The 22,808-nt window shown below is 40.2% G+C and overlaps 1 protein-coding gene across 4 annotated transcripts in view; it reads left to right on the forward strand.

Annotated features, from left to right (window-relative positions):
• The first annotated feature begins 45 nt into the window (after window positions 1-45).
• POLR1A (RNA polymerase I subunit A) overlaps window positions 46-22,808 on the forward strand; it is a 52,621-nt gene continuing 29,858 nt past the window's right edge. For 2 of the 4 annotated variants that reach the window (XR_008576908.1, XM_054824334.1), the window contains exons 1-23: window positions 46-216; window positions 1,375-1,579; window positions 3,409-3,558; window positions 3,649-3,756; window positions 4,694-4,779; window positions 4,889-4,998; window positions 6,680-6,766; window positions 7,467-7,569; window positions 8,036-8,198; window positions 9,303-9,476; window positions 9,673-9,795; window positions 10,613-10,840; window positions 12,501-12,755; window positions 13,182-13,373; window positions 14,195-14,338; window positions 14,693-14,876; window positions 16,971-17,053; window positions 17,168-17,326; window positions 17,662-17,760; window positions 19,649-19,801; window positions 19,989-20,071; window positions 20,847-21,012; window positions 21,529-21,750. Coding sequence is in view for 3 of the 4 variants with exons in the window: in XM_054824334.1 (XP_054680309.1) it covers window positions 140-216; window positions 1,375-1,579; window positions 3,409-3,558; window positions 3,649-3,756; window positions 4,694-4,779; window positions 4,889-4,998; window positions 6,680-6,766; window positions 7,467-7,569; window positions 8,036-8,198; window positions 9,303-9,476; window positions 9,673-9,795; window positions 10,613-10,840; window positions 12,501-12,755; window positions 13,182-13,373; window positions 14,195-14,338; window positions 14,693-14,876; window positions 16,971-17,053; window positions 17,168-17,326; window positions 17,662-17,760; window positions 19,649-19,801; window positions 19,989-20,071; window positions 20,847-21,012; window positions 21,529-21,750 (3,354 nt within the window). In the remaining variant the exon portion in view is untranslated. Of the gene's footprint in view, window positions 217-426; window positions 775-1,374; window positions 1,580-3,408; window positions 3,559-3,648; window positions 3,757-4,693; window positions 4,780-4,888; window positions 4,999-6,679; window positions 6,767-7,466; window positions 7,570-8,035; window positions 8,199-9,302; window positions 9,477-9,672; window positions 9,796-10,612; window positions 10,841-12,500; window positions 12,756-13,181; window positions 13,374-14,194; window positions 14,339-14,692; window positions 14,877-16,970; window positions 17,054-17,167; window positions 17,327-17,661; window positions 17,761-19,648; window positions 19,802-19,988; window positions 20,072-20,846; window positions 21,013-21,528; window positions 21,751-22,808 lie in introns of those variants that run through there. The other 2 variants (XM_054824335.1, XM_054824336.1) reach the window with 2 other exon arrangements.

A 22,808-nucleotide genomic window follows, 5' to 3' on the forward strand; every position in this document is an offset into this window, starting at 1 on the left:
CGCGGCGGGGGGAAGGACACCCCTCCGCGGCAGTGGTGTCGCCCGGCCCCGCCTACCTCCCGCCGCCGGGACCGCGTGGTGCTTCCCATGGCGCAGCAGCTTCGGCTGTAGAGTGGGGTGAAGTGTCGGCTCGTTCACCATGAGGCCGCCGAAAGTGGTGCCGTGGCGGCGGCTGGTTGGGGTCTCCTTCGGGATATACACGGCCGAGGAGATCAGGTGAGGATCCACAGCAGGCGGTGGGTTGTCCTCTTCACCCGCCTTGTGGGTGCTGTTGGGGACTACAACTCCCGGCGTGCTCTGTGCCAGGAGGCCGGCAGGCCTCGGCGGGCTGTAGGCGCACTGCCTGCTGGGACTTGTGGTCCGGCTGCGCCGTGGCCCTCACCAGCCACTGGGATGGCGGCAACGGAGTACCCCTGGTTGTTGAGGGTTAGGGGGCTGCTGGACTCTCTGATGGGCTCTCAGACCTGTTGCGTAGCCTGGGGACGCTGGAGGTCTTGGAGGAGTAGGAAGTAGGGGAGAGTATCTTGTGTGGGACCAAGGGGTGCTGGGCAGAAAGGTCTGTGAGGAGACAGGGAGGCGGTCCCGGTCCTCTGAGAGCCCCCCGCTGGCAGTGGAGAGGGGAGGAGGATGCCCATTTCCATGTGCTGCCAGGGGCAGAGGCCGCAGGGTGCAGCTCTCTTGGAGGACTTCCCCTGAAGGGGTGTGTTGGCTTCCCCCCACCCCCTGCGCCTCAGCCCAGCAGGGCCTGTCAGAGCCTGGAGGAGCCATGTGCCGGTAAGGCTGGGCTTGTTCCTTGGTGGGCACACTCCTGGGAACCTGGCCTGGGGTCTGATCCTGAGTGTCTGGCACGGAAGAGACCTTGCTAGTTTTAGAAAGGGAAAAACGTTCAGCTTATTTTAGCACCAATGTCAGTATTGCAGAGCTGAGATCTTTGTCGCAGAGGGTTTTTTTGCAGCTTTTTCCAGCAGGTTGTCTCTCCTGGAGTTGTAGAGAGCTGTCACCATTTCTTTAGTGTTGGCATGATGTTAGCACTGTGTATAGTCATGGGCATGCAGCTGTCATTGTCTAGGCGTTTTTGTTGGTTTTTGTACCTCTCTCAGTGCTTGAGAGGACATGCAGACAAAATTACTTGACTTGTTAATATAACGGCTAAAGATGTAAAAGAAATATTTATGGTGGTGTGAATGATTGTACCCAGACAATGACTTTAATGATACAGAAATTCCCATTGCATGTGCAAAGTGCCCTCAAAAACATGTTTTTATTAACAAAAAGATACTGTAGATATACATGTCAATGCTAGTTGTACCATTCAAGTGTATATCATGTGGCTGTTTGCTGCCACTGATTTTTGTTCTTTTCTTTCATCTTCAGGAAACTGAGTGTAAAACCTATAACAAATCCTCAGTATTTGGACAATGTGGGGAATCCAGCCATTAATGGACTGTATGACATGGCTTTGGGACCTCCAGACTCCAAAGAAGTGTGTGCAACTTGCATGCAGAACTTCAGCAACTGCCCTGGTCATTTTGGCCACATAGAACTGCCCCTGACTGTCTACAATCCTCTGTTTTTTGATGTATGTATGATTAATTGTTGTCTTGCTAGTGAAACGGGTGACAGTGGTCATAGTATAGCCCTTGAAAACAGTAAAAGTGCCAAGATCTGTCTTGTCTCTTAATTTAAGTGTAGGTCTACTGCAATAACAGGAGATGTAGTAGAAAAAGTTTGTTGCATCGTGATAGTTGAGTACAAATAGACTCCTTAGACTTTTGCAAAATGTACACTTTGTTGTAGCTTATTTTAGTCATTATTGACAAACAAGGAGGAATGTTGATTACTAAACTATATGGCTAACTGCAGAGTCTCGTGCCTTATTTAAATGGATGGCACAGTAAAAAATATTAATTGCTTCCTTTAAACTACTATTACAAACTTACATGAGCAGCTACCTACTTTTGTCCTAGGATCTCCAAGTGCTTTCTGGTTTGAGCTCCAAATAGCTGTGTTGTACATTCTGCCCAGTAGGTCCTCTTAATCCAGAGTAATTTATTCCAGAAAACTAGATCAATGTGGTTAAAACCCAAGAACCTAGCCAGCAATATGCTGAGTGACATAATATGTATGCCAAGTAAATGGAAGAATATAGTGTTGTAAGTTTGGCAGCCGCAGGGAGTTGAAAAATGGTAGGCTATATGAAAATACATCAATTTTCATCATAAAAGGCTGTCAAGATTTCTTGCATCTGGAAGTCAGACATGTGCTTCTCATAGCTTTACAACTGTTGCATGTACATGATATGTGGGATACCTAATGTAGAGCAGAGATTTGGTTTCGTGTGCAGGTCTTTCAGGGCAGGTGTTGCAAAAGCTACTCATGATGGTCAAACTGCACATTTCTCCTAAGTGCTCCATGTGGGTGTTTTTTCAAAGGCTCCTCTTTCAAATATAAAAGGATTCCTGGCATTAAGGGTAGGATTTGCATTATTTTGGTCTTCTGAAAGTTAGATGTCTAATCTGATTAGTACCTTTTAGCTCCATCTGGAGTCTGAGGAGTGGGCTATTTGCAGAGGAAGATTCATCTAGCGTATAACAGGAACCTGAGCTGAGATGAATTTCCCTCCTGAGATGCTCATGGCAGGGGGAGTTGGAACTAGATGATCTTTGAGATCCCTTCCAACCCAAACCATTCTATGATTCTGTGCCAGTCTCCCCATTTACAGTAGCTGGCTCCTGCATAGGCTACTAATTGAGACTGAAAACTTCACTTGCAGATTACTGAAGTTAGATGAAGTCAATCCTACTTATAGTCTTGTCCCAGCTGTGAAGTAAAATACTTTTATTTGACCAAGGAACAAAACCATGGTGAAGTAATTCCTAGTTTTCAGGCCACTGGTGCTCTGTGCGTATAGAGTGAGTTGTGTGCAGAGCTACACTGAATAATAAAAAACACCGATATTTTCCCTGAAGCTTGAGGAGAATATGGTTGCATGAAGAATCTTGAGGGACACAGACAGTAATTGTGACCAGAACATTTAATTTTACAAGTGTGGAGTTTTGGGTACCACATTGCCCTTTACAGGACACGCTGTTAGAAGCTGTAATCACAGTGCTGTGTAAGAGCAGCCTTGGTCCCAGAGTTTCTGTAGATATCACAGGCTTTTCCTGTATCTGTTATGTAGCTGGCCTGCAGATAGTTTGTCTACATATCATGCTTTGCATATGTGTTTGTGTGGTTGAAAGAAATTTTTTTTTCAGTCCAATTCTTCATGATTAAGTTTAACAATTAGTCTAATTTCTCAGTTATAGTAGCACTTTCTTTAAGTTCAGACAACTCTTATCTACTTGCTTACTGTGCAAGCAAGCTAGTACGTCTACCAGAATAACTTTTTTCCCCTTTTCTTCCCAGAAATTATACCTTCTTATTCGAGGTTCTTGTTTAAATTGTCACATGCTGACATGTACTCGAGCTGTGGTTCACTTACTGCTAAGTCAGCTGAAAGTTCTGGAGAAAGGATTGCTTCATGCTGTCCATGATCTTGAAGTTATTCTGAACAGGGCAAGTACTGTGTATTTCTCCATTCTTTTTTGAGTTGATAGTCCTGTAACTATAGAGCTATCCCAATTTCTTTTATTCTGTTTCTTTTAGTTTTTAGAGCAATGTGCAGATGCAACAGGTTCAGAAATTGAAGAAGAGTTGAATCACCATGTTCAGGAAATATTACAAAGTTATGAAATAAAAGATCAGTGTTCAAATGTAAGTACAATCAGTGCTTCTCCTGTGATCTCAGGTTTTGTCCTCTTAAAATAGTAACGTGCAGAAGAAAGTCTGTCTTGAACTCTGTAGACTCTAAATTTTGTCCTGGAGTTCTGAACTGTGTTATATTTAGAGAGCTTTCTGGGTGAAATGTCTGAAATTAAGCTTAAAAAGGTTTTATTTCCTGTTACTATAACTATTAGGTTTCTGGAAAATACACTTTGTGTCAGGAAATGTTTGATGGTGTAAATATCATACAAAAATCATCTGATACTGCTGTCAGTACATTACCTACAGATGTTGATACTTCTCTGTATGATGCTCCTGCCATTCTGAGCTGCAGAACATTTTTTGAGAACTCATGCATCCAGCAAGTTTACAGAATTACTTACAGTGAAATTTTTAGAAAGAATAATGTAATTATAATTAAATTCTCGTTCCCATTAATGTATGTTGTTAGCTAAAGGAAAATACCAGCGAAAAAGATACTTAAAGGTCTAATATCTTAGAGCAGATTTATTTATAAGCCAGTTTTAATTCCTTAATCACTTGTTTCAAAACTAACGTTAAGCACTTTGTAAATCATACATTTATGAGCAGTCAAAAGAAGTGATTTCTATCAATCTTCTACCTTCTTAAATCATCATTAGAGAAAAGCTTTAAAATTCAGTACTGATTTGAAAAATAAAGACTATTTATGAAATTAATTTAAAAAGGACTTTGGTGAGCATTGAGGGGTGTAAGTTTCCAGCAAATACGGGAAAACGATGGAAGAACCGTAGAGATCAAGGCATGAATTAAATCAGTACAAGGATGTGTGTGCATTGATGCTAATAATGTTCGTGTTGATAGTTAATGTTAATTCTGTAGTGTTTAATGAATTCTTCATATCAAATGTTTTAATTTATTTTATTAAGTCTTTTTTTTTTTTAATCAGGTCAAAAATGTATGCGAGTGTAGAAATAAACTGATAGCACAGTTCTGGAAAGCACATATGAGTTCAAAGAAATGTCCAAACTGCAAGTAAGTTTAATTACATGAGGAAGTAAACAGCTGGTGTAAAGTTAAATATTGTGATCATTTGTATTAACTTTTATCTGCCTTTCCTGTTTTGTTTTTTTTCCCCTTTGAGATCTAAGAGATCACTAGTGCGAAAAGAGCACAACACTAAGCTGATAGTAACATATCCTTCTACTGTGTACCATAAGTCAGGAGAGGAAGGCGTTCTGGGTGAGCCAGCAGGTAAAATATTTGTCTTCTACTCAAATATGTTTGCACTTATTTTCCTGTACTTAAGGTGCACAGATTCCTAGCATTGACTATGCACTTGTGACTCATTTATAAAAAAATTAAATAAAACAATAAGCTCAGCAGTACAGGAGTACCCAACTCCCTTGAATTTCTTCATTTGTAAGCCGCCTGTGCTTTTGCAGCTTTGAGTGTTTGTATGTCAGGAAAAGAAGAATTGAAGTGGATTTGTGTGTGAGTTATTTAACCCATAGAAAAGATTTATATAGAGAGCTTATTCTGTTTGCTACTCTGTGGTTTAAATACTAAATGAAATCTCTGGAGTTGTGGCTGAAGAAGCACAATGTCAGTGGTGGGTTTTAAAGCAGAAAGGTCCTATCTCTGCTTTGGCGTGCTATCTGTAACACATCCAACAAAGGCAGGAAAGTTTGCATATCCCAGTGTCACTACTTTTGAGTGACAACTATGATGTCACTCCATTAAATTGCAGGGTGCTACTTCGGGTTTTTTATTTAAGCCCCTTTAGGACTGTCCAAAGTTTGGGGACGTTTTGTTATGCTACTGAAAATAGTTGTTCTGGAGGGTCTGATGAGTTGCCAGATTTCGAACCTTGCCTTACCTCAGCTTCAAAACCAGGCATGTTCTCGCAGTTTCTGTTAACAATCGCAGCTGAAGTACAGGTAGGAAATGTCTTCCTCCTGTCCATGTTCAAAAACCAAGGCTGTAACACCTCCTGGTTACTTTAATTTCAGTGAAGTCTTAACATCTTCTGAAATGGGATGGACTAAACAATAATGTACATTTTGCATAGTGTGTGTCGTGGTTGTTCATTGTATTGAGTCTTGGAGGCAGTACTTTTAGCCTTGGCATTGATGCATTCATGTTTACAGGATGGAAAGGGTTTCTATGTAAAGGAATGGGGAATTGAAGTTTCAGTGTGGAAAAAATCTGTATTTCTGGACCTAAGCCAAAAGAACAGTAGGAAACTTGAGCTGAGGTCATGGGAGAATTGTTTTTCCTCAAGCTGTGTACTCTGGCTTCCCTGGGACATGAAGGCCTGGCCTGCAAGAGGAGTGGAAATTGAGAATCTCTGGCTTAAAAAAAAAATCTTTCTGCTTTTCAGTAGCAAAACCACATGTTTTCCTTTCTCGCCAAAATGCAGCTAGCCCAGACTCTACCTTGTAGATGGATTGCTGACTGTCACTATTGTCTCATCCAGCTGGGTATTTCATGGGAACCTTGACCTCACTGGTAGTACTTGAATCCCACTTCATGTTCACCAGCTGTAGGTTGACTTTTGATTTGTGTTTTGATCAGTGGATGAGATCATTTGAAGAAGAGGTCCAGCTCACCATTAATCAAACAAAACATAGACTTTAGATGTTGAGTTTTGTTTCAGTTACTTATATTTGTATTCCTTAGTCACAGAAATGGCTTATTTTTCCATACTAGGAAGACTCTTATTTCAGTTAATTTTATATCCCCAAAGCAAACATGTTAATAATATTTTAATGTACATGTCGGCCAGTATATTTTGTATGTATTTCCATTCCTTCTCTGAGCTGGAAGCACTTATTTTTTTGCTATAAGAAAAAAAAAAACAACTTTCAAAGTAGCCTCTTATGATTTTTTCAAAATAAATATTTTATATATTTTTTTATTTTTTATTTTTCAGCTATTGATGAAAGCCAGTTAGGGAAGAGAGGATACCTGACACCGATGACTGCCAAGGAATACATCCTGGCTCTGTGGAAGAATGAAGGTAATTAATGGTTGTTAAGAGCAACGTTACTTTGTTTTTGTATCATTTAGTGGACAAAGTCTGCAAATGTTGCCATATGAACTCCTTGTCAAATCTTTGCCATTGTTAAAGGCTCCTGGCTGCAAGGTAGATTTTGTGACAGGAGGACTGGTAGCTAGTGAATGGAGAGAGCGGGATTCAATGAATAGTTTGATCAGCTATTCTCAAATTGTGGCTTCCCACAAATCACAATTGTTGTTTACAGAGAATTTGGTGTTCATATGGTTCTGTGCTTAATATTCCCCACAGTTACGTTGATTAAAGACTGAGAATGTATTTGGTGGTCTCTTCTTTTGAGTTCCCTGTGCCCTGAATCTGTCTGCAGCTGGCGGGAAAACCCAAAGCAGTTTCACGTATCAGTCACAGCTAGTAGCTGGAAACTGTTTCTTCCTGCTGTTCTGTTTTTTGGTTTTTGGTTTTTTTTTCTTTTGCTCTACACTATATTTCTGCTTAGAGTTGTTTGTAAAAAATAATTTATGTGACCAAAACCAACAATGGCAATTCTTTCGAAAGTATACCTAAATGTTTTTATTTTAAACAAGCTTGCTCATATTTAACTTAGCAGATGCTTTTGGCTTCATTGACCAAATGCATCTGAGGGTTTGGATTCCCAAACAACAGCACTGATAATGAGTTTATTTTTTCTATGGTATCTTTTTAGGTTTCTTTTTGCGTTCTCTCTTCCCTGGGATGGATCCCCATGAGAGTTCAGGATTCAGTCCAGACATGTTTTTTTTAGATCTACTTGTGGTTCCGCCCTCAAGGTAAGATATCCCCAAAAAAACTTTTCTAGAAATCGTGGGTTTTAGCGCATACTGTTTGCAGGAGTCAGAGATGCAAACACCTATAGTACAGACACTGGTCTGCTAAAGTGTCAGTGGAGTGTTAAGAAAATTTAGAAAATCACAGCAGTAACTGATGATAAATTTTATTATAATTTCAAATGAGTTTGTTAGAGGACTGAAATATTAATTATAAAAAATGTATTTTAGTATTAGTATTTTAAATTATTATAGACTATTATAACTGTGTAGTACTGGTAGAATTTCTTGCTAAGGAATCATTCCTCTTTTATGACTGTCCTAGTAAAATATATGAACCTTTAAATGCTCATTGTTAGTTTATAGGGATTATTTTTCATGCAATGAAGACTTAGCTGAGAATGTTTAAGATGTATCATGCTACTTTTCGGTGGCTTTAATCTTCTAAAGTAATTTTGATCTGCTGTAGATATCGTCCCGTAAATCGTGTTGGAGACCGACTGTTTACAAATGGTCAGACAGTGAACTTGCAGGCTGTCATGAAAGATGCCAGAATGATACGGAAGCTCTTGGTTTTCATGGCAAAAGAGCAATGTCAGCCAATAAAAATTACAGAAGAAGAAATCCAAACAGTAAGATTTGCTGGTTATCTTATTCTTTGCTTTTTGGATATGTGGATTGAGTTCAGGTAGGGTCCCATTTAAACTGTTCCAATAGCAGCTTTTGCCTGGGCTGTTGGAGATGTTCTCCATAGGGTTTTTTTTGTTTGTTTGTTTTTCGTTTTTTTTTCTCGTGCCTCTTTCCACTAACCTGCCTGGTGCAAAGGGGAAAACATTTTACACAGATTCCTTCAGTCATGGTTTTTGTATTAGAGTACTGTACGTGAGACATAACGGGCTCCTGTTACTGGAGAATGAAATATGGACAGCAGGAACAGTTCATAATAAAACTTTTCCAGCATCTCGTTGAATGAAAAATTATGGGGGGAAAAAAGCCACTTTATCTTCTAAGCCTAGTAGAGCCAATTGTGATCGTGGTTGGTTTTGACCATTGATGTCTAAATAAAACCAGAAAACTCACAAATAACATTGATTAGTAACAATGCTTGTTTACTACTGATGAGTTCATGTGGTCATAGAGTGGTAAATAATAATGTATGTCACTGTGCCTCTCTTCGTATTTGTTCTTGAATTGTATTATAGAGGGTTCTTTGATACCCGACTTAGTTTCAGCTGAACTTGATTTACATCCTAAGTGTAAACCACTTTGAAAACATTTTTAGTTACTCAGAATTTAGCCACTAGGTGGAGATATGTTCTTAAAATGTTTGGCGTGACAGAAGATTAATGTGTTTTGGATGTGACTGGTATACTGACTTTCAGACCGTGAAAACAAAGTGATGTAGGTGATGAAAGCTCTTGGATTTACATTATTTTTATCTAAGAATAGGACATTCTGGTAGCATGGTGATTCGTAGCACAGACTGACTCACCAGTAATATCTAATTTGGAAAGAGGAATGTCACTTATCAGAAGATGATTGATTAGCAATCATCTTTTAAAATCCCACTGGTATATGTAGCTGTGCTGTTTGGAGATCTTCCATCCAAGTCAGTTTATAAAGCTTGACAGCAGACCTGTCCGAGGCACTTGGTTGTAATAATTTGAAAGTTAAGTTTACATTGTTAATAGTTGTTTGGTTTTGGTTTGTGTTTTTTTTAATTTCTGTTTCTGTAGGAAACAGGAGAGAATAATGAACCTCTGGACCATTCTGTCCTGACGATGATTCCAGGACAGACCATTGCAGATAAGCTGTACAACGCTTGGATTCGTCTTCAGAGCCATGTCAACATTGTATTTGATAGTGACATGGACAAACTAATGACAGAAAAATACCCTGGTATTCGTCAGGTGGGTAGCAGGCAGAATCTTAGAAACTTTTTGTGTCACAGACAGTTAAAACGAGAAGTTGATGGAGTAAGGAAAAGGTGAAATATTTGTGGTTAGTATGTTGGCGTTTTCATGATACTCATCACTGTAATATCTGGAGAATCTGTCTTGGTGTTGCATCCTTTCACATTTTAATAATTTACTTCTGTTTTCAAAGCTATTGGAGAAAAAGGAAGGATTGTTCCGCAAGCACATGATGGGAAAGCGCGTCGATTTTGCTGCTCGATCAGTCATTTGTCCAGATATGTACATTGGTACCAATGAGATTGGCGTTCCTATGGTAAGAATAAATAAAGGAGTGTTTCTTTTTGGTGCAGCTGGGGACTAAACTACACTGTACCACTTTCAGCTACATAGCAAACAGTTTAAAGTGTAGAGATGTTCTGACTCATCTGGACTCTTTCGTCCCCAGTGCATCATAGCTATATGTTACCACCATGTGTTGATAAAGAAGGAGCACTGAAGAGCAGGAAATTCTTCCCATTACACTGAATGCCACATCTGGGAAAGAGGATTAAAAAAAAGAAGCAGCTGTTCTTGCTTCCTGGTATTATGACTTGGTGCAAACTTTCTAAGTAGATCTGTTTCTCCTGTGGTCTTTGTACAGTGTATCTTGCAACAGCTATGGCGGCCATTAAGAACAGGGCATAACAACATCACCAACTTCATTCGTCCTTAATGATTTTTAACCACAGAGATGACACCAAGCCTGAATTGGAGCTTTTCTTTATATCATCTTTTCTGCTTGCCTATCTGCGAGTAGTGGCCCTGGTGATAATGGGCTTTTTCTCCGTATTTGTCTGTTTACAGAATCTAAAATTATGCTTTCTTTTTTTTTAGTTGCTAATTGAGTTTTCTTTTTCTACTGCAGTAGAAAATCATAAGAAGAACATAATTTCTATTCTCATGGTAGAGGATTTTAAAACAGAAATACATTTATTTGGTAGATTGAGAAGGAGATGCATCCAACAGCTTAAAGTAATTTATGTTTACATTGTATGAGTTAACATTTGACACTATTTTCTCAGTGACTTAGTACTGTTTTAAGCCAAAGTTGAACAACTTGATATTTCTCTCCTCTTTTTCCTCCTGTCTAGGTATTTGCTACCAAACTGACTTATCCTCAGCCAGTCACTCCCTGGAATGTCAAAGAGCTGAGGCAGGCTGTCATAAACGGCCCAAAGGTTCACCCTGGGGCCTCCATGGTCATTAACGAAGATGGATCTTGGACAGTGCTGAGTGCAAGCAGCCTGACCCAGAGGGAAGCTATAGCTAAGCAACTCCTCACTCCTTCTTCAGGCGCGCCCCAGTCAGGACTAAAGATTGTGAGTACGACAAAGGGCTTGTCACAGCCCTCCTACACCTGTGGTGGTTTTTTTTAAATAATAATAATAATACTGGCCTTGCTAGTGATTCCAATGGGCCCACTCACAAAGACTTGCAGGGCAGGGTTATCTTGTCTTTTAGTAGGTGGCTGAGAAAAAGTTGAGGGGTGGGAAGAAAATCTTGATACTTATTCAAATTCTAAAAAGCATTTTTCCATCCTGAATTTTACTCGTCTTAATATTCAGTACGTGACATTCATCTTGCCAAGATGCAGAGTAGTCTTTCTTTGCAGCTGAGTATTCTTGGGAAGTCTTAGCAGTATGGAAGATAAAATACTGCTTTCATCTTATGCTTTTATGTCCCTTTGCCTCCCCATCCTTCTCAGCAAATTCTATTATTTTTTTTTTCCTCTCCTCTAGAAATATTAGATAGGTTCTGTACTTGGAGCAGTTTTTTGGTGGTAGGCTAAAATTCAGTATACTTGTAGAGTAGGTACAATGCAGGCAGTTGATGTGACGTCTTCCAGAAGTGGAGTGGATATGTATGAAGCAGAGTCCTCTGTTCTGTCAGCCGTGCTGGTAGTGGCCCTAACCAGGGGAGGAGTGGTCTGTGTTTTAGCTGACTGCTGTAACCTGTGATCCATCTTCCCATCACCATCTCATTGTACAGATGACAAAACAAGAAATAACCACACTGATATGCATCTGTTTGTAGAGACATCTACATTTGTGACATGCTTAGTGCTTACACCAGTTGTTTCATTGGAGCTGCTGGAGGGTTTCAGTTTTCTGTGCTACGACTTAATCAGCCTTTGCAACTTCTTAATAACTGTATCTTCATCCCTTGCAAGAGTTGAGAACTTATTATTTAGCTGCTAGGGCAAAAGTTTTGGTGATGAATAGTCCTTTTGCAATGTCTGTTATGTATACCCCTGTCTCGAATAGAGGTGTGGTAGAGATTTAATGTTTAAGACTGAGTATTTTTGTGATGTCAGATCTCTCAGAACCTCTCACAGAGGTAAATGTAACCACTTAGACTGTACAAACAGCTTATCATATTCCCATTGATAATCACTTAAATGGATATATGGGTATTACTGACAGAGAAATTAAAAATAGACTGTTTTGAGAGAGACTGTTCTAGATAGGAATATAGTGTGTTGTACTCAAACCTCAAATTGTAACTTGGAGTTCCTTGACCTCTGCTTCAGCTACTGGGTCATATTATTACTTTATTCTAGGATGTTGAGTGCTGAGTGTATCGTGACAGGTATTATCAATTCAGCCCAATGGGCCTTGGATAAATAGTTTATTCTCTCATTTGCAAACGGCATAATTTTCTTTCTTTTTCAGTCTCCTCTCCCTTGGCAATATAGGGATTAAAGAGATTGATAGAGTGTGGCTTGCATGCTGTTAACTTGGTTTCATCACTGTGGTTTGTGGGAGTTAATGGAGGATATGCAGCCTTAGAGTGTGGTTTGGTGGAGAGCAGAGGGTGTTCAGGGGCAAGCCGTCTTGATTCTCTTATAAAGAATCTCTTTTGCGCAGGACATTAATACTAGAAATAAAATGGTTTGGATGTGTGTATATTTTAAGATGCAACCTTTTCAGAGGCATGCATGGAAATGCCTTATAGGCAGCAACCAGAATTCTCTTGCAGGTATGTCGACATATTAAGAATGGAGATGTCCTTTTACTGAACCGCCAGCCCACTCTTCATAGACCCTCCATCCAAGCTCACCGGGCCCGAATCCTGCCTGGAGAAAAAGTGCTGAGGCTTCACTATGCCAACTGCAAGGCTTACAATGCTGATTTTGATGGTGATGAAATGAACGCCCATTTTCCACAGAGTGAGCTGGGTAGAGCAGAGGCCTACACCTTAGCCTTTACTGATGAACAATATCTAGTTCCAAAGGTAAGTACAACTATCAGATAAATCTATTCCTCCACATTGTTTGATATTTTTTGTTTTGTCTAATGATAGATTGATTTTATTTTTTTTAATTATTTTTACTTATTTTTCATTTATTCCCCATTCCTTTTCTGTCTCCACTTGTTGCCAGTCCTGCTCTTTCTCAACAGATTCTTGTTGTGGCATTGTTACCTGCTTCTCAACTACTCAAACTCAGTTGTTCTCTTCTAGAGAAAGCGCATCACATCCAAACAATCTTGTTCTTTTAATGTCAATGTCCAGAAGAGATTTAGTAGAGAGTTGTGCTGTGGTGACAAGTTCGTTACAAATGACTGTAGTGTTTTTATCCAGCTGGAATAATTTTGAGAGCTGCTAGCACACGATTTATTACCGCCTCCAATCCTTTTTTTTTGTTTTAAATCTCTTTAGGATGGTAAGCCGCTTCCTGGCTTGATCCAGGATCACATGATTTCTGGAGTTAGCATGACAATCCGGGGATGCTTTTTCACCAGAGAACAATATATGGAGCTTGTTTACCGAGGACTAACAGACAAAAAAGGAAGAATTAAAATCTTTCCTCCTGCCATTATGAAACCACAGCGATTATGGACAGGAAAGCAGGTAGTTTATAATTTACTGGGTTAAAGAATGCTGGTGGTGCCAAAGTAAGCATAATGGTAATGTTTAAACCAGTGCTGCTGTGGGTTGCTGAAAAGCCAGATCCCATCATTTAATCAACACCACGTAGATCTTGGTGTGTGTTACTGAGCTATGAGCACCATCTTTCATTTAAAATGACAGTATTGGAATAGTACTTCTTTTTGCTGCTCTGAACAGTGTTGCAGATAGAAGTATAAGGGTGCAGTTTACAGGCATGGAACAGAGAAGGAATTTGTTGATTGTAGTAAACTGAGTTATGCCAGTCAGTGCTTTTAAATCTCTGAACTTAAAGGTTGTAGGTAAATATTCTGGTATTTGACTTTTTGGTTGAGGTCATCATTAGGTTGGTGTAATATCTGAGAGGCCCAAGTGAGTACTTCATTTTCTACTGTTTAAGAGAGTTTAACGTTCAGTCCAAGTATTATGTCTCATAGCAGAGTAAGGGAAATTCTCTCCCTAGTTTTTCCTGTAAAACCCAACATACAACTTTTTTCCAAAAAAAAAAAATATATATGTGTATATATTTCATTATTGGAAAAAAATCTTTGGTGCTTTATGTTTCTGAATAATTATGTGTCTCAGCTTATTGATCTTTCAAAGGCTGGAGTAGCAAGAAGATATTCCTGTCTTGTAAACTTCAGATTTCCAAGCTGTTGAAGCTTTGGTGTCAGTGGAAAAAATACATACAGGATATTGCTTTTCTCCTCCAGGCCAAACTCTTTATGTTGAGACGTGAATATAGGAAATAAATAGTTCCTGCCACTCTTCCTGCTTCTTTATAGGTTGTTTCTACATTGTTAATAAACATCATTCCAGAAAAACATGTCCCACTGAATTTGACTGGGAAAGCTAAGATTGGTGGAAGAGCCTGGGTAAAGGGACCTGCAAACAGGCATCTAAGTCTTGATTCAATGTGTGAATCTCAGGTATGCTGGGGCAGCAACTCTGGAGGCTGGGCTGGGATGTATGGTAATAAAATTGTGTATAGAGTAGAGGAATGGGAAGGGAAGCAGGGGGATTCCATCTGTTTTTGTTAGACCATGTGTCTTCCTTGTTTGACTTTATAGATGGAAAAATACAGATTGCGTTAGAAGTTCTATTTCTACTATAAATTCTGACCATATTCAGGTAATCTGACCATATTTAACTGTTCACCAATATGTGGGCTTTTAAAACTTTTTATTAAACCTATTTTTATGCAGATTACACAGAAAAACCTGTAGAGCTCATAAGAAGATCAAAATTTCTGTTTTCCTGAATAACTGTGTTTTATTTTTCAGGTTATTATTAGAAATGGGGAATTACTGTGTGGAGTCTTGGACAAAGCTCACTTTGGCAGCTCTGCCTATGGCCTGGTCCACTGTTGCTATGAAATCTATGGAGGTGAAACTAGTGGGAAAGTGCTGACGTGTCTAGGACGCCTCTTTACTGCTTATCTGCAGCTGTACAGGGGATTTACAATGGGTGAGTAACACAAGGACTAATTCACTAGTGCTGTAGTGTAGCATCTCCTGAGATATATGAGAGACATTGTTGTGCATAATACATGTAAAAGTTCTGTAAATAAAGTTTTGCAAGACTGTCCTTGAGTGGGATGGCTGTTCACCAACCTTTTTTTTTTTTTTTTTTTTTTCCTGGTTGGTTCATAGCTGGCCTTCTAACGGGAAAGAGAAAGTATAATCTTGAGTATGTCCATGAAGTCCCACCTAGTCAAAGTGTACACAGTCTAAATGTCTTGTGTTGAAGTTTTGTTTAGATCAAAACCTCTTGTGAGTCTATGTTGGTTTTGCTTCTCTGAAAAAGAACTGTTGTGCAGCAACCAGAACAACAGATGAAGTGAGATGGAGGAACTTTTCAGGGTTATTAGTTGAGTCTTGCATATCTTGTTCTACTGTAAATCTTTTGGTAAATGTTTGACTTTCATTATAGCTTTGGAAACTCACACAAAAATGCACTCAGCAGGAGATAAAAATTTGACCCTCACTGTACTCTCTCTTCTTGCAATACTTGAAATATTTCAAATTACCATGTAGAGCTTTACACAATGGTTTTATACTAATGAAATACTTACAGTATATAGCAGCAGGAGGGTTTAAATTGGCTTTTATCTGAAAGCACAATATGATCATTATGATCATTTAGATTTAGGTAGGCATGGTGAAGTGGTAGACAGCAGTAGTGAGGAACCAAAACTGCTGTGAGCCAAGAAAAAGGGAGAGATCTGTTGGAGTGAGGAAGGTGATTAATTGACTGTAAAACACACAAAATATGTCTTGAGAGCCAGGGTGCAAAAACTAGTTAGGCAAAGATAATGAGCCTGGGCTCACTAGGTAGTTAGAAAAAGAGAAGTGGGACTGGAGCGGGAGTCTGGGATTTGGTGAAGATGAGGTAATGTGGGACTGAGCAAAATGAGACTCTGGGATGAGATGAATAAGGTTCACGAGAAGGAGATAAAGTAGAAGAGACAAGGTTATAATGGTAAAAAGAGCAGGGCTGGACAGAAAGAGTGAGGATAGAGGGACATGTGGCAGGGCCATGTAAATGTGTGTGCAACTCACTAGTAAAGTGTCCCGCTTGTCCCCCTACAACTGCTATGCATGTGGCCTGGGAGGAACTTCTGGAGGTCACCTAACGCAGCTCCCAGCTCAAAGCAAGTCCTGCCAGATGAGCTTGTGCAGGGCTGTGTCCAGTCAAGTTGCAAATATCTCCAGGGTGATTGTACAACCTCTTTGGGTCCCTTCGCCAGCATTTGATTCTCAAAATTATTTTCCTCTTGAAGAAAATTTTGTTTCCTTGTATCTCTAAAGGACAAACACATCTTTCAGCCCCTCCTCACGCATAGTGTGCTTCAGCCATTTTAGTGACCATTTTAGAGACTTTTGCAGAACTCCGTAGCTTACAGGAATTAGGGTTCCAACCTTTGGTTTGTTCTAAACTGTTCTCCTGGTGCTGTCATCACAAGGGTCTGTATCTTTAGTTTGCCTTTGTAAAAAGCTAGGAAATAACAGATTCTGCAAAGTTCAGCTAATAGGAACATTGAAGTGGATGGAAGAGAAAAAACAGTTTGATGTGGCTGGCCTGTAACAGGTTTGTTATGTGCAAGGGCACTGATTAAGATTTTATAGACACTGTTGAAGTTAAGACTTCTTAAGTTAAAGAGTTGATTTTGCACCCTTAGTGCTTAGCTTAATTGATGTTGCATGTTTTGTTCACAGCCTATGCCTTCTCCCTCAAAAAGTCAAACAGAATTATTTTTCTTGTCAAACTGCAGTTAGCTTGATTTTAACAATTATTGTATCTTTAGTTAGAGTCATAGAATCATTTAAGTTGGAAAAGACCTTTAAGATCATCAAGTTCAACCGTTAACCTAGCACTGCCAAATCTACCACTAAACTATGTCCCTAAGAGCCACATCTGCCCATCTTTTAAATTAAATTAAATTAAATTGTGAATTTCTTTTCCAGCTCCTTGCTCTCAAAATCCCTGACACCAAATGTGGTTCCTTTCTCAATTCTTTTTCCACTTTGGATCATTATGTGGTCTGTCTCTCTTTAACAGGGATTGAAGATATTTTGGTTAAACCTGAAGCAGACTACAAAAGACAAAAAATCATTGAAAACTCAAGCCAGCATGGTATTGAAGTAAGTCTGTCTTGCAGAATTTTTCTTTTCCTCCCATAATTAAAAATTTTTGAAATCCTACCCTATTTAATCATGTCTGCTTAGCACCTAAAAAACCCCACATTTTACTTTCAGGCTGTTAGAGCTGCTCTTAATTTGCCAGAAACAGCATCATGTGAGGAGGTCCAAGGGAAATGGCAGGATGCCCATCTCTGCAAAGACCAGAGGGATTTTAACATGGTTGATCTGAAATTCAAGGAGGAAGTAAACAATTACAACAATGAAGTTAACAAGGTTGGCATCGAGGCATCTGCGTATACTAATCTTGTTTGGAGACTTTCTTATTAAGTTAATGTTGATGAGAGCTGCCTGACTGTTCTGGAGGTTGAAGCTTTCTATCTGTCCCTAGGATGAGGTTTCACATACTGCCTTGCCAGTGCATCTCAACCTTCTCCTTCCTGAATGAGAAAATGGCTTAATATTCAAGACACTTTTAAAATTATAAATAGGAATCTTTGTGATTTACTCATCATTTCACTTTCTTAAACCTTCAACAGGAATTGCTTTAGTTTATTATTTTATTAATAATAGTTTGGTTTTATTCCCTTCATCCCACCACAACTCTTTAGGTTTGCATGCCCCTCGGTCTCCACAGGAGCTTTCCAGAGAACAATTTGCAGTTGATGGTACAGTCAGGAGCCAAAGGATCCACTGTAAATACAATGCAGGTAACGACAGCTAGAACACTTAGCAGCTACATGCGTTGATGTGATTTGTCCTAGAATATAAGCTATTGAGAAGTTGTGTGGCTATCTACCAGCACTGTTCAACATCTTTGTCGGCGACGTGGACAATGGGGTCGAGTGCACCCTCAGCAAGTTTGCCAACAACACCAAGCTGTGTGGTGTGGTCAACATGCTGGAGGGAAGGGATGTCATCCAGAGGGACCTTGACAGGCTGGAGAGGTGGGCCCGTGCGAATCGCATGAAGTTCAACAAGGCCAAGCGCAAGGTCCTGCACATGGGTCGGCACAATCCCAAGCACGACTGTAGGCTGGGCGAGGAATGGATTGAAAGCAGCCCCGAGGAGAAGGACTTGGGGGTATTGATTGATGAGAAGCTCAACATGAGCCAGCAGTGTGCGCTTGCAGCCCAGAAAGCCAACCGTGTCCTGGGCTGCATCAAAAGAGGTGTGACCAGCAGGTCGAGGGAGGTGATCCTGCCCCTCTACTCCGCTCTTGTGAGACCCCACCTGCAGTACTGCGTCCAGCTCTGGGGGCCCCAGTACAGGAGACACATGGAGCTGTTGGAGAGAGTTCTGAGGGGGGCCACAAAGCTGATCAGAGGGCTGGAGCACCTTTCCTCTGAGGACAGGCTGAGAGAGTTGGGGTTGTTCAGTCTGGAGAAAAGAAGGCTCCAGGGAGATCTAATTGTGGCTTTCCAGTTTCTGAAGGGGGCCTACAGGAAGTCTGGAGAGGGACTGTTTATCAGGGAGTGCAGTGACAGGACAAGGGGTAATGGGTTGAAGCTGAAGGAGGGTTGATTTAGATTAAATGTTAGAAAGAAATTCTTCCCTGTTAGAGTGGTGAGGCACTGGCACAGGTTGCCCAGAGAGGTTGTGGAGGCCCCATCCCTGGAAGTGTTTAAGACCAGGTTAGATGAGGCTTTGGGCAACGTGGTCTAGTGGAGGGTGTCCCTGCCTGCAGCAGGTGGGTTGGACCTAGATGATCTTTGAGGTCCCTTCCAACCCTAACCATTCTATGATTCTATGATTCTAACACCAAAGCAAGATTTTTATTCTGAGCTTTGGGGATGAAGGCCCTTGGCATGGAAAAATTTTAGAAGGATGTAATAAAGACCTCAGTGGGTGATGGAGGAGAGTTAATGTCCATTATAACCACCTATTTTTGCATCATTTCTTAGTACATTAGGATTTACGTCCTTGTTAGCAGGAATGCTGCAGATAATACAAACAAACAAACTGTAGGAGAAAGAGAACTTTTCCTGGTCTCTGTTGGAGTCTGACCCCTCTGTTTCCTTCTTGCACAACTGAATAGGAACAACTAAATCTTAGTTTGATTTTGTTAGATATGGCAAGGATACTTTCTCATTTTGCCTTCTACAATTCAGACACCCAGTAGTAAAAGCTATATAAAAAAGCCATCTAAAATTCTGTGTCTGAGAGAGAATGACCAAAGCTCAAGAGAGAGAGAGAGTGTTTTGTTTTGGGTTTTTTTGTTCTGATTTTAGTACACTGCTGACAGGTGGAGAGGGTAATGTAGGGACCTAAAAAATTTTTACGATATTTTTAGTTTCACATCTCTTTGTATTGAAATAAACATACAGGATGAGAATGGAAATGGAAATGATGAGGATGAGTCAGGGGACTGGAATAACTAAAAAGACCAGATGAGGACCAGATGAGATCTGCATGCCTTTTCTACCCATCAGTAGCAAGAACATTTAATGAACATGTTGACATTTAGTTAAAGAACATTTAATGAACACTTTAAATTTTTTACTACACTTTTCTAAGAAAAATTGTTGAATTCACACAAGCAAAAAGTTGGATGGAAAAGTGATAGTCATGTTTCCTTTTTTTCCTGTCCACATTTAGATTTCTTGTTTGCTGGGCCAGATTGAGTTGGAAGGTCGAAGACCCCCACTGATGGCATCTGGCAAATCGCTGCCATGTTTCCAGCCTTACGATTTTTCCCCTAGCTCAGGAGGATTTGTGACTGGCAGATTTCTCACTGGGATCAAACCTTCTGTAAGTTTAATACTGCTTGTTCTTATACTGAAGCTTATATAAATCTTGGTATTTTAATGCAGTGTGTGCAATTATAGGTAAATAAGCTTTGTTCACCCTACTTTCCTATATGGCTTTTGAGAAAGAACATAAATTGCCAGTCTTGTACTTCTCAGCGTAATGCTGATGGTATTGTGCTTATGTTTAGGAATTCTTCTTTCACTGCATGGCTGGCAGGGAGGGTCTTGTGGATACAGCTGTCAAAACCAGCCGTTCTGGATACCTACAAAGGTAAGAGGCTTGTCTTAGAATTTGAGCCTTTGAAAGGTCCTTTTGGTTGGCTGGGGGTTTTTTTCTGTTTGTTTGGTTATGGGGTTTTTTTTAGAGTACTGTAGACTGGAAGAAGTGGCTGTGTTGTTTAGATTAACTTCAGTGTACTTGCTTTTTAGAAAAGTGTTTACTTGACCGAGTGTTGAATGTTTGTTCTATGGCTGACTTTTTAGAGGAGTAGATCAAGTGGAACTTTACCATCTCTAACTTCTCTCTGGTATATAGCAGCAGCAGCAACAAGAAATCTTTTTTTCCTGTTACAAGATGTACAAATTCCAGGCAACTCTAGTTTTTTATTGGCCACATTGTGTAGCCCTCACCTTGATTCAAGGAAAACCTCAAGTATATAGAAGAAGATGGGACTTTTTAATTGTTGCAGAGGGTAGTGAGGTGCTCTAAAGGAGGGATGCCCCCTTCTTTCAGACAACTGTTTAAGAGTGACAGCAGAAACAGACAGTAATTTGCTATTACATTTTAAGTCACTTCAGTCCAAGGAAACTGGAGGGAGCAACATGCAGAAAGCTTTGCAGTATTATTATGCCTTTCACTTGTGTGTCATGTCTGTATGATTTTTAGCTTCCACAATTCCTGATCAGACCTTAAGTGCACTTAAGATATTAATGAAAACAGTATTTTTTGTGTTAGAGTTATATCATCCTTGTTGCTTTGTAGCCTTTTTAACAGCAGGTTTTGTTGTTTGGTTTTTTTTTTCTTTTTCTTTTTTCCTCTGGAACAGGTGTATCATAAAACATTTGGAAGGACTGGTAGTTCAGTATGACCTGACTGTACGAGATAGTGATGGCAGTGTGGTGCAGTTTCTGTATGGAGAAGATGGGCTTGATATCCCTAAAACTCAGTTCTTACATCCCAAGCAGTTTCCTTTCATTGCAGAAAACTATGAGGTAGAACACCTGAATCTTTAGTATTTATATGGGGTGAAGGGGAAGACTGAAATGCACAGTTAACATCTGGCATATCTGTTAGGGATCCAGTGGCATAGCTGTTTCTCTCAGTTGCTCTCAGACTAGCCTACATTTTTATTTGCCATTGTATTCAAAATATGGAAGTGAATCTTAAGTCTGTGGCATAATTTGAGCAGTCTCAATTTCAACAGAGCATCAAGCGCTCTCCCCATTCTCAGGTATTCTAACTCTGCAGTTGAAGTCAACACAGATGACTTTTCAGTCTGTCAAGTTTCATTTACTTCCTTTTACCAGTATCATCACTGGTTATTAAAGAATGGCAATAGTCACATAAAGATATAAGGAGTTTTGTCTCAGTTGGGTTGAAAACCAGTTTTTAAAATTGTTACACAGCAGCTGAACACTTTGAGTGGCAGCAGATGACCTTTTCAGTTTGCTTTGCCTTTTCTGCTACAGTGAGCCTAGAGAGAATAATCATACAGATAACTCTTACAGGTAATCCAGAAGACAAACCATTTGGATGAAGCTTTAGCAAGGATGGAGTCTCACCAAGCTAACCAGCAGTTCAAAGCCATCAAAAAGTGGCGAGCCAGGCATCAAAACTCTCTGCAAAGAGAAGGAGGTTTTCTGATGTTTTCCCAAAAGAAAATGGCAATTGTAAAAGCACAGATTCCAGGAGGAGAAATCAAAAATGGAAGAGATCCTGCTACCTTACAGGTAACACAGAAGCAGTCAAATTGACCGAGCCCTTTAAAAAAAGTTGCATCATTCAGTGATTTTTTTTTTTTAATGGCTTTTTATAGAATCGTAGAATCATTTATGTTGGAAAAGACCTTTAAGATCATCAAGTCTAACCATTAACCTAGCACTGCCAAGGCCACCACTAAACCATGTCCCCTAAGCACCACATCTATGCATGTTTTAAATACCTCCAGGGATGGTGACTTGACCACTTCCCCGGGCAGCCTGTTCCAATGCTTGACAAACCTTTCGATGAAGGAATTTTTCCTCATATCCAATCTAAACCTCCCCTGGTGCCACTTGAGGCCATTTCCTCTTGTCCTATCACTTGTTACTTGGGAGAAGAGACCAACACCCAGCCTTGTTACAACCTCCTTTCAGGTAGTTGTAGAGAGCAATAAGGTCTCCCCTCAGCCTCCTTTTCTCCAGGCTGAACAACCCCAGTTCCCTCAGCTGCTCCTCATAAGACTTGTGCTCTAGACCCTTCACCAGCTTCGTTGTCCTTCTTTGGACACGCTCCAGCACCTCAATGGCCTTCTTGTAGTGAGGGGCCCAAAACTGAACACAGTACTTGAGGTGCGGCCTCACCAGTGCCAAGTACAGGGGACGATCACTTCCCTAGTCCTGCTGGCCACACTGGTTTTGATACAAGCCAGGATGCTGTTGGCCTTCTTGGCCACTTGGGCCAAGTGTCCCAAAGTGTTTCACAGTTTACTTAGACAAATTACCTTTTGAAGGAATCATATTTCAGCTGTGTGGGTGATGAAGTTGAGATTCATTTGTTAAAGCCTGTGGCCCTAGTGCTAGGGCAGAGTCCAAAAACTCTGAGATAAAACTGGTTTTAGAAAACAGCCCATGTTTGTGGGTGTTTTGGGGGATTGTTTTTGTTTGGTTTTTTGGTGGTGAGTTGTTTAGGTTTTGTGGGGTTTTTTTGAGTACACAGACTAGATCTCTCTTGGATGGACAGATACCTGCTAGTTGGACGAGAGCCTGTTTAAATACGAGGATCAGAGAGCTGAGCCAGCCCTGCCTAG

Source organism: Grus americana, chromosome 4, assembly GCF_028858705.1.
Source record: "Grus americana isolate bGruAme1 chromosome 4, bGruAme1.mat, whole genome shotgun sequence".
Taxonomy (NCBI): Eukaryota; Metazoa; Chordata; class Aves; order Gruiformes; family Gruidae; genus Grus; species Grus americana.